The 12,028-nt window shown below is 44.4% G+C and overlaps 1 protein-coding gene across 1 annotated transcript in view; it reads left to right on the top strand.

Moving 5' to 3' along the window:
• plxna3 (plexin A3) overlaps positions 1–12,028 on the top strand; it is a 29,007-nt gene that overhangs the window by 3,118 nt on the left and 13,861 nt on the right. The window contains exons 2-6 of the mRNA XM_058084203.1: positions 5,143–5,525; positions 5,614–5,804; positions 7,107–7,654; positions 7,721–7,885; positions 7,970–8,152. Coding sequence (XP_057940186.1) covers positions 5,215–5,525; positions 5,614–5,804; positions 7,107–7,654; positions 7,721–7,885; positions 7,970–8,152 — 1,398 coding nt within the window. The 5' untranslated portion in view covers positions 5,143–5,214. The remainder of the gene's footprint in view (positions 1–5,142; positions 5,526–5,613; positions 5,805–7,106; positions 7,655–7,720; positions 7,886–7,969; positions 8,153–12,028) is intronic.

Genomic DNA, 12,028 nt, shown 5'->3' on the forward strand with positions numbered 1-12,028 from the left:
TACATTAAAAATAAATAAAGAAGAGCGACTAAACTGATCCAATATTATTTTTTCATTCATTTATTCATTTTCTACCGCTTATCCTCACCCTGGACTGGTGGCCAACCAATCACAGGGCACATATAGACAAACAACCATTCACACTCACATTCATACCTATGGACAATTTGGAGTTGCTAATTAACCTAGCATGTTTTTGGAATGTGGGAGGAAACTGGAGAAAACCCACGCATGCACGGGAGAACATGCAAAATCCACACAGAAATGGCCGAGGGTGGAATTGAACTCGGGTCTCCCACCTGCGCTCTAACCACTCGATCACCGTATTATTTTTATTGACCTTATTATAACATTTAACACTTTAACGGAGGAGCTAACTGAGATAGAAGTAAGAAAATAAATTATTTGGACTTGAGTGCAACATCAATTTTCTATACCTGCTGGAGCCTATCCCAGCTGTCTTCAGGCGAGAGGCGGGGTACACCCTGGACTGGTGGCCAGCCAATCACACTGCACATATAGACAAACAACCATTCACACTCACATTCATACCTATGGACAAATACCTTGGACTCCTATAGTAGAGCAGCTACACACAATAACCCGCACAGAAAACTTTCTAGATCTTCCAGAATCTGCACCTATTTCCTTGGACTCACCTCGGTCACCGTCAAGCTGTCTTCATATAGACAAACAACCATTCACACTCACATTCATACCTATGGACAATTTGGAGTCACCAATTAACCTATTAACCTTGGAATGTGGGAGGAAACCGGAGTACTCGGAGAAAACCCACACATGCACGGGGAGAACATGCAAACTCCACACTGAGATGCCCCAAGGGGGGTCTCCTACCTCTACTTAAAATACCCAGCAGGAATGTAAACAAATAAGAAAATAAAGGCCCTCAGTATCTTCTTACAAAACGCTGGCAGAGCTTTCTGTGTGAAATAGTGGCGAGAGGCCATGTCCATAAGCATAAGATACCATGTTTGTATATTTCACACTTGGCAATTGCAAGGTTTTCTTCATCTACCAACAGAATAGAACACCTACATCTTTCCTTGGATTATCATGCTACTAAAGCATTAAATGTACAACATAACATGAAGTCAGTACAACATGGCAACACCCTATATTGGAGAACCGTCTTCCCCAACAGCTAGCCATAGTATACCCCAGCTCAGAGTTAATTAATCACAGCCTTGATTTAATCCAACCTGTTATGTCATTCATTAATTCAACCAGAAGTCTTGCTTGCACTTGGTTCAAATAACATTAGTCATTCATTGTTGTAGACTTGTTTGTTTATATCCATAATTAATTTACCTGCTTCTGATACAATTGAGCGGTCCGCCGGGGAAATATTTCCCCACACCAACGTTCCTTCTCCTCGTGATGACATCATTTCATTCCTGTGAGATTCCACGTTTAATCGTGAATTCTGTTTTGATTGGCCGATTTTCGTCCGTGATTCAGAAATGGTGAAAAAGGTGTCAGGCAGCCATATTGGAATCATTTTTAAAAATCAATACATAGCAAATACGGTGGCGGTCGAGTGGTTAGCGCGCAGACCTCACTGCTAGGAGACCATGGTTCAATTCCACCCTCGGCCCTCTCTGTGTGGAGTTTGCATGTTCTCCCCGTGCATGCGTGGGTTTTCTCCGGGTACTCCGGTTTCCTCCCACATTCCAAAAACATGCTAGGTTAATAAGCGACTCCAAATTGTCCATAGGTATGAATGTGAGTGTGAATGGTTGTTTGTCTTTATGTGCCCTGTGATTGGCTGGCCACCAGTCCAGGGTGTACCCTGCCTCTCGACTGAAGACAGCTGGGATAGGCTCCAGCACCCCCGCGACCCTCGTGAGGAAAAGCGGTAGAAAATGAATGAATGAATAGACAGCAAAGCATATTTGTAATCCATTGTAAGGTAAAATATTGCAATACTCCTACTATAAATATGATACACATTTAGTAATGTATAGATACTAATACACATAAAGTACTGATACAGTATATACTTGTACTGTGGTGATATGCACACAACGTACCGCTGCATTTACTGATGTACGTACAGTATACTGTATATAAGGAACATGTGTATGTCTTGACCTTGAGTAACCTCTGTCATGGTCGTAATGTTTTGCACGAAGCTTTGAACCTGCCAGTTATGCTTACGGAAAAATGAAAATCAATCAACTCCACAAATGTGGGTTGATGACACCACCTGTGACATCATTCTGTTTCATTTACACATGGTTAACCTGTGTGTGTGTGTGTGTGTGTGTGTGTGTGTGTGTGTTGCTAATGACATTTCCTCCGTCTGCTCTGGGGAATCTTCCTCAGGATGTTATTACTGGAAATATGTCACAGCATTTATCATGGAATATCGATTGTGCGTGTGTGCGGCTGGAACTGACCTCAAGTGCTGCAGGTAGCTCAGGGGTCAAAGGTTAGTATTATTATAATAGAATATACATCTGGTGCTTTTCATTGTTAATTTTTTTTTTAAGCCTTGAAATGATCAGGAAGTTCCAGAGGCGGTTGAGCTGCTGAGCAGAAAGCCTCATCTAGCATGGAGCTTAGTGGTGTGGATATGGAGGAGGTTGCTGTTTTTGGAGCGGAGATTGCGGGATGAATTTTGCTGAAGGATGAGTTCTTTGAGGTAGACGAGGCTTTACTATGGAAGCACTGAGCCAGTGGCGGGATTGGAGGATGGTTGTCATATGTTAGTGTTGACGTACATTCCTACGCTCCTATTGTGTATATTTAGCATATATTTCTGTATTTCATGTACATACAGTATATTATTCATGTTGTCATCCATGCTATCCGACCTATTTTGTGTGTCTCAGACACATACACACACACATTCAGACAGGATGAGCTCAACAACCAAAAGGAAACAATCACTTGGCCCCCTTCGCTTCCGTCCTTGATGACCTCTGACCTCCAGCACCGTTGTGTGTGTTTTTTATGTGTGTTATGAAGTAGCTGGACAGTGGGAGATGTATTATGATTTTATATCTTTATGGGTTAGTAATAAAACCAAGGTCAAACAGTTTTTTTTTTGGCTGGTACACACACACACACACACACACACACTTAGCCACTCCTTTTGCTGCTGATGCCATAGCAACCGTCGCTTGCCAGTTGGATGACTGTATAAATGTTGGCCTGTATCTTTTTAGTCTGCTTTTCTTCCCACATTACCGCTTGAGCCTCATGATCCTAATTGACTTGGTTAGCTGTCGAGTGTGACGGCCAATCAGAGCACGGGATTGGTAGGAAACAAATAACGGGGTTGATTCCATGGTGATCATCATCAGTTGTTGTCAGACATCGTTTTGCACCAGCAGGAATGTTCTGGGATGTTCAAAGTTGGTGACAGAGGAAAAAGGAAAAATGGACATGTTGGTGCAGCCAGTCTGGTGTCTTTTTGTCCCCGCCCACTTATCTTTGTACTGACCAATCAGGTCACACGTGTGTTTTCTGGCTGGCAAACCACAGTGTTCCGATGCAAGTGTGGAAAAGGACGAAATTTGATTTGATACATTTTCAAGTATGGAAAGTGGAAAATATTCATGCTTCCAAGACCCAGTTACCACAGTTCAGTTTTTTTCCATAAAATTATGAATAACAAAAAAAACAAAAAAAAGGTTGGATCTGTTTTTCTAAGGCACTTGCAAGGGCAAATAAGATGTTTGGTGTTAGAGCAGACAGTGGGTGATATAATCGCAGAAAACATTTGCAATGATTGTCAACTTGGATGACCAGGCTGTTGTTTTGATTACAAAAAGTTCAATATTTTTAACTGTTTTCAAAAGCATGCATTTCCTCACTTGGGTATTGTGGTGCTAGTTCATGTGCTAACTGCTTTGCTAATGTCGGGAATGTCACCATTTTCCATGGAGCCACATTTGATATTCTTCACTTTTTTTTAGTTTACTAAAAACACAACAAGAATAAATTCAAAGTAGTCCTGGACATATGAAATGTCAAAATTAATGCAAATAAAAAGGCCGACAATATCATTTAACATTACATCTTATAGCCTTTTCTTTGTAATGTTTTGATGCAACTTAGCATGTGTCAGCGTCCCATGCATTGACTTCCATTGCAATCAAGATGATTAGCGGCTAATGACACGGAATCCACCATGTCGCTCTAATAAAGATTTACTCTAGTAGTAACCATGACTGCACACACACACACACACACACACACACACACACAGCAACCTACAGAAGTAGTGAAAGATCAGCACATTAGCTAATTAGCCTGCTGAGCTAAGGGGGCCCACCAGAGGGGAGGGGTCGACAGATGGATCTGTGTGTGTGTGTTTTCTTGAGGCGCGCTCCTCAGTTTCACTTGACCATCCATCATCATGCATATGTGAAGACAGCATTTATTTATTGGTAACAAGCTAGCTAACTTTTCTTATGGGATGTCGGATTCTGCACACATTGCTACAAAATCTTCAACAAACTGTAATACCGGTGCTTATAATTAAGGAGGATGTCGTCACCCATGAATTTCCATCTGTATATGTAGATATTTTTTATGACACTGTTATTTACACAGTTAAACGGCTGACGGCGCTTTTATTTTGAAGGCCGGTAGTATATCCGAGTTATAATGTGCTTCCTGTCTTCGCTTATAACTTGCACACTGTCATCCCGCATTGTGAAACGGCCCTCACATTAAAGCGGTGAAGATATACTCATACCATGCTAGCATGCTAAACGACGCTAACGCTGCTAGCTTCCATTCGCTCTCTAGTGTGACGCTAACCTTCGCCGGTGTTTATCGCCATTTCAACCTGTTTAGTTCGGAAAGAGGCGGTTTAGTGTTTATATTGAACGGTCCGTCTAGTAAATGCTTCCCTACATGGAACATTCCTCCTTCTCACAATGACGGCATTTCATTCATTTAATGTATTGTTTACGTTTATAATTGATACTGTGAAAGTAATTTTATTATCATTGGAAGACTCTATACTGGTGTATATGTAAAAAACATGTGTGTGGTAATTGATTATGTTGGTGCATGATGGGAAAAACATGCCGTTGCGGCACATGTCCTTTTGTAAACACACTTGACTAATGGCAGCCATCTTTCTTTTTTTTTTTTTGGCAGCCATGACCTGCTGACACTCTTCATTCACCTGTGGACAGCACCTCCTCTTTCCACCCTCCTCCGCTTCCCGCCATGTTTGCTTCTCTTCCCTTCCTCTTCTCCTACCTCTCACTCCTCCTGCTCTCCCCCCCACTCCTCTCCGCTCCGGCGGCGCCTCCTCCCCCCCTGGTGGCGGCAGGTGGCAGAGCGGTGTACCAAGTGTTTGACACCTCCCTCACCCACCTGACCGTCCACAAGAGGACGGGTGAGGTTTTTGTCGGAGCCGTCAACCGGGTCCTCAAACTGTCGGCCAACCTGACTGAGCTGAGGAGCCACATGACCGGACCGGTGGAGGACAACGCTAAGTGTTACCCCCCACCCAGCGTTAGGGCGTGCGCTCACCGGTGTGTCTCGCCTCATTGTCTTGCTTAACTGTCTCTGCTGTCTGTCTTCTTACCTTTGTATGTGTTGTGTGTGTGTGTGTGTGGACAGCTTGGAGTCGCTGGACAACGTGAACAAGCTGCTCCTGGTGGACTACACCGGGAACAGACTGGTGGCATGCGGCTCCATCTGGCAGGGCGTCTGTCAGTTTCTTCGCTTGGAGGACCTCTTCAAACTGGGGGAGCCTCACCACCGCAAGGAGCACTATCTCTCTGGTGCCAGGGAGGCTGACGGGATGGCAGGTGGGCGGGTCTTCTCCCTCGTTTGTGTCAAATGGGCGGGCCCGCTTCAACACCCCCATTTTTATCTTTTTATATACAAGATGTTGATGATAACATTCATTCATTCATTTTCTACCGCTTATCCTCACGAGGGTCGAGGGGGGTGCTGGAGCCTATCCCAGCTGTCTTCGGGCGAGAGGCGGGGTACACCCTGGACTGGTCGCCAGCCAATCACAGGGCACATATAGACAAACAACCATTCACACTCACATTCATACCTATGGACAATTTGGAGTCGCCAATTAACCTAGCATGTTTTTGGAATGTGGGAGGAAACCGGAGTACCCGGAGAAAACCCATGCATGCACGGGGAGAACATGCAAACTCCACACAGAGAATTGTGTGGAGGGTGGAATTGAACCCTGGTCCTCCTAGCTGTGAGGTCTGTGCGCTAACCACTAGACCGCCGTGCCGCCCTGATGATAACATGTAATACCTTATTTGGGTCTGCTGCTATTCTTCGGTCTGTCCTGTTGTTTTCGTGGTAGCTTGTGGGATCTCAAAGTTGACCAACTATTCATCAATACTAAGGATCGACCGATACACCGACCAGCCGATATATCGGACCAATATTTGCGTTCTTTACTTGAATTGGTATCGGCCGATACGTGCGGAGGTTCGCCTATGTATTTTTCCGCCGCATGATTTACAGACAGGCATCCGCCGGGCAGCTTTGTGTCGCCGGAGGACCCCTACAAACACACGTAGTAGCGGTACCCCTCCCACACCGCAACAGTGGTGAATCACAACAAGGGTACGTGTTCGACTTTTGTGCGTCACACTGTGGAGGAGCAGTCATCACATCGATGATACATAAACTTAAACTTAAACATCGTTAAATATTTATTCCTTTTAAAGTTGATAATGCCGTTTAAATGTGTCTTTAAGAAAGCTGAATCCTACTGTGTTCAGTTTACATTTAAATAAATATTTGTTTATACTTGAGACCTGTAATATTTGTTATCATTGTCATTTTTTCATGTAAATTGAGGCAGCAAAAAGCAGTATCGGCCCAAGCAAAATCGGCCATCTGCTACGGGTGATGGAAAAAAATCGGTATCGGCATCGGCCCAAAAAAAAACATATCCGTCGATCCCTAATTAATACACGTGTGAGGCATTATTGATAACCTAGCATTAACTTTTCAAAACTATCAACACAGTACTAGCACTAATAGGTAGTATTACTAGCTTGAGGCATTGTCGGTGACCTCGAGATGTACGGTGTTAGCATCACCATGGTAACCGCAATCTCGCTCTCCAGGTGTGGTTGTCGGCGAGGACGACTGGACAAGCGACCCCAAGAAGAAGAAACCAGCCAAGGACGGCAGCCGTCTCTTCATCGGCGCCGCCATCGACGGAAAATCGGAGTACTTTCCCACGCTGTCCAGCAGGAAGTTGGTGTCCGACGAGGAGAGCGTCAACATGTTCTCGCTGGTCTACCAGGACGAGTTTGTCTCCTCTCAAATCAAGATCCCGTCGGACACGCTGTCCCTCTACCCGGCGTTCGACATTTATTACGTGTACGGCTTCTCCAGCCGCACCTACGTCTACTTCCTGACGCTGCAGCTGGACACGCAGCTGACGCAGATGGACGCCGGCGGAGAGAAATTCTTCACCTCCAAGATTGTGAGAATGTGCTCCAACGACACGGAATTCTACTCTTATGTGGAATTTCCTCTGGGATGCACCAAGGATGGTGTGGAATACCGACTGGTCCAGGCCGCTTACAAGCAGAAACCGGGACGACGCTTAGCTCAGGCGCTTGGCCTATCGGAGGACGACGACGTGCTGTTTGTCATCTTCTCCCAGGTGAGCGACCTCTGACCTCCCTCTTCGATGATCGGCCGCTCTTATTTGGGCTTGTGGTGTGTTCAGGGTCAGAAAAACCGCTCCAACCCGCCCAGAGAGACGCTCTTGTGTCTGTTCACACTTCATGACATCAACCTGGCCATGAGGGAGAGAATACGCTCGTGTTATCGCGGTGAGGGACGACTGTCGTTACCGTGGTTACTCAACAAGGAGCTGCCCTGCATTCATACAGTGAGTCACGTGACCCGGGTATCGCCTCTGCACATCCCACTATCACTTGTTGAGTCACTCGGGAAACAATCATCGTCTTCACAGCCCAAGCAGATCGGAGATGACTTCTGCGGTCTGGTGTTAAATCAGCCACTTGGCGGTCTGCGAGTCATCGAGGGCAGCCCGTTGTTCGAGGACCGCACGGAGGGCATGGGCGCAGTGGCGGCCTACACGTACGGCGAGCACACGGTGGTTTTCGTGGGGACGCGCAGTGGCCAACTCAAGAAGGTAAGAGCTCTTTGAATGATGGAGATGATGATTGATGTTATTTGACATCAATGACTTTGTGTTGAACTTTGACCTCTGTACTGGGTCCAGCACACTTGTGGGCACATTACAGCAGGGCCACACACAGAATAATGGATGGATGGATAGAATTTGTACATTAAAGATACTAAACCTAATCCAGTGTAGGTCAATATATGCTAAGATGTTTCAACAAACACATTATTATTATTATTATTATTATTGACAACAATAATATTATATATTATATTATATATAACAACAAATTCACAGCACATTTATTTTGTCACTTTAGACACTCCTGCTTTACAATGTCATGTGTAAATGCCTTGCTCAAAGGGAATCAAGCTCCACAAATGTGTCACATGTGACATCATGTCAGGTTTTAATAGCGTTCATGTAGTTGATTCATTCATTCATTCATTCATTTTCTGGTCGCCAGCCAATCACAGGGCACATATAGACAAACAACCATTCACACTCACATTCATACCTATGGACAATTTGGAGTCACTAATTAATTAACCTAGCATGTTTTTGGAATGTGGGAGGAAACCGGAGTACCCGTAGAAAACCCACGCATGCACGGGGAGAACATGCAAACTCCACATGACATGGCCGAGAGTGGAATTGAACTCGGGTCTCCTAGCTGTGAGGCCTGCACTCGGCCGCCGTGCATCCCCCGTTCATGTACTTGATGTCAAGATAGTGAAAGCGCTTCTACTCCACTGTGTGCTGATTGGTCCAGAGGGTTTGCGTGTGTGCTCATTTTTTTTCAAAACAAACACGGGGTAGAGAGGAGACACGCTGTGCTGACCACACACACACACACACACACACACACAGACAGACAATACTTGAACAATTAAACATCAGCAGCTTCCCTCGTCCCCATGACAACAGCAGTCCCATTACATTTGCATGATTTAACGAGCTTGCAAAGATTTTCCCTTCTCTCTGCTAAGCTAACATTAGCACAGCGGCGCTATCAGCCCGTGCTACCGTGTGGCAGTCACAGTACAGTTCCAGTGTGTATTTCCTCCCGTGTACACATTTAGACTGGGTGTGTCAACCCAACTGACCACACACACACACACACACACACTCGCACTCGCAGCACGAAATGCTTAGTTTTCCCATTCAGACCACACACTTTTACGACTGTGTTTGTGTGTCCTTGGGGACAATGTTTATGGATTTTAAGACTGACAGAGAGGGGAAAATGAGCAAAGATGATGAAATGAACGCAACTTTTGTTTGTGTGTGTGTGTGTGAGAGAGAGATTTATTGTTGGTAAATTGTTAGCTTCCGCTACGACTTTATACACTAGCGTGTATGTACGTGATCATGACAGTAGCATCATATTACATCACATAGCTAGCTAGCGAGGTAGGTAAATAAAAAAACAAGGCACAACTGATGATGCATTTGAACATTTTTAAAGATATTCTCATCTTTGTCATCTATGCTAGTTTTCCCTTGAGAAACAAACCCTGTGTGTGCGTGTGTGTGCGGTTTGTGTTTGACAGAAACATCTTTGTCTCTTAAGTGATGCGTCCTGTTCCCATTGTCTGTGTGTGTGTGTGTGTGTGTATGTGTGTGATCGTGCCTCAATAAGTGCATAACTTAGCGTTCCTCGAATTCCCTGCCGAAACATCCACACGCACGCACGTGCGTGTGCGCACGCACACATACAGACGAGGATTAATTATTATGCTGTTGCCGTGGAGACGATGGAAGAATTAGTGGATGTGTCAGCTCCCAAAGAGACCCGAAGACTCTTCACATGCGATCATGTTCTGTCTCTCCATACGTCACCATGGCGACCATAAAAGCTGTCAATGGTGGGTTAAGGAAGGAGCGATGGAGTTCATCATAAAAGTTTAGACTGGAAGCTGTAAATCTTTCCGTGTTACATAGCAGTTTTGTATATATTTAAAAAGTATATATACTTTTTTCGATGATAAGTTAGCAAGGTAATTCCTGCTTACTAAATACATAAAATGGGCACAATGCAAAGAAAAAATGATGTGTGACTGAAGGGTGAATAGCATCAGTTGGTGGTCTCACTATTGTCCATTGTATGCGTGCATTGGGGGATGGGAATGGGCTAATAAGCTTAACAGCCCCCCCACCCCCCCTCACACACATACCCCGATGTCACCCCTCTCTGGTCTTCCTCTACCTCCTTCTCGTCTTCCTGCCTCAGGCTCTGAGTTGTCAATGAATACTGTGTGTGTGTGAGCCATCTTAATTCACACACAATTTTGTGTTTATTTCCATGCATCCTCCGTGTGGTCCATGAGAAAATGGGCAAGTTGTGAATGACTGCGGTAATCTCTTGTCTATGCGGATTGGTAGGTTCCAGACCCGACTGTGCGAGGTGAATTTCCTTATTCATAAATCAAAAATGTTTATATTAGTTGGACCTCAGAAATCCTGTTTATGACCTTCCATATATAACCTTAATATCTACTCAATATTGTCAATGGATCAGAGAAAATAAGGCATTTAACACATAAATAAGACTGGTACTCATGTGCGTTGCAATAAATGTATTCCAGATGTGCGGACAGGAAGTGACGTTAGGTATTCAGAGTTCGGTTTTAACTGATGTACAGCTACAACAGTAGCCTGTATTGTTGTTGTTACAGTAACATTACTGACACCTAGTGACCAGTGTAGGATACTACATAGCATCACATCTTTCAATGCATTTTCTGAATGCCTTAAATTTATATTTGAGTTCATTTGACTAATAGGCCATATTTTACCACAAAACTGTATGATTTATTAATTAATGTAGGGAAGACTAATGCACATTTGTGCACATACAGACTCACCAGTCACAGGAACAGCTGCCATGAAACCTGAGTGCACTGTGTGTGTGTGTGTGTGTGTGTGCTTCGCTGCTGCTGTAACACGTCAGCCAGTAACACATTGGTTGAATATGCGCCTGCATACATACACACACACACACACACACACTTCAGTGCATCATTAGCAGATCAAAGACATCAGCTGTGTTGCCATGGCAACATCATCACCTAGTGCGATAGTGTCATAGTATCTCAGGTTGCGTTTCGACGGCAACATCATATTTAAAAACATGAGGTTTCAAATGACGACGACAACATGCAAAAGGCGTAAAAAAGCCGCCAGGGGTACAACGATATATGTATCTGTATAAAAAAGTTCAATACTACTATGAAACAAACAACACTGCGATCTGAGTCACAAACTAGAATAAGCGATAAGAAGCATATATGTAAGTATCATAAAAGCCCTTATTGCATTTGTTGTGGAAAGTTCAATGCAAAACCTTAAAGGGGACCTTTTATGCTCATTTTTCGAGTTGTGGTCTCCTGTAGAGCAGCTACACACAATAACCCAGACGGAAACCTTTTCAGATTTTCCAGAATCTGCACCTATTCCAGCAGTATTTTTTTGTGCTTCCCGCCAAAACTGTTTTAATTTATTGTGTGTGGTGTAAATGAGTATGAGTTAATGTTGCTATTAAAGGGGGAGGGGCCTCAACATGTAACATCATCGCCAATTTGGCGCTATTCATGACAGAAGTGGGTGGGGCTGTGACAGAGGGACATCATCATGGCATCACAGGAAGTGAGATGGAGACACACACACACACACACTGACGGTCGACAAATTGTCTCAGGGTGAGAGGTTAAAGGTCAGTGTGTGGTTAGGGTTAGATTCCACATCCACGCCTCCAAAGGTGATTTCCTGAATCATGTCAGCTGCTTTAAATAACATCTTCACCACTGTGGTGTGTGTGTGTGTGTGTGGGGAGGGGGGTGGGGGTGTTCAAGTCTGCTGCAGTGCCCTACTTTCACGACA

The sequence above is a fragment of the Doryrhamphus excisus genome, chromosome 10, assembly GCF_030265055.1.
Source record: "Doryrhamphus excisus isolate RoL2022-K1 chromosome 10, RoL_Dexc_1.0, whole genome shotgun sequence".
NCBI classification, from domain to species: Eukaryota; Metazoa; Chordata; class Actinopteri; order Syngnathiformes; family Syngnathidae; genus Doryrhamphus; species Doryrhamphus excisus.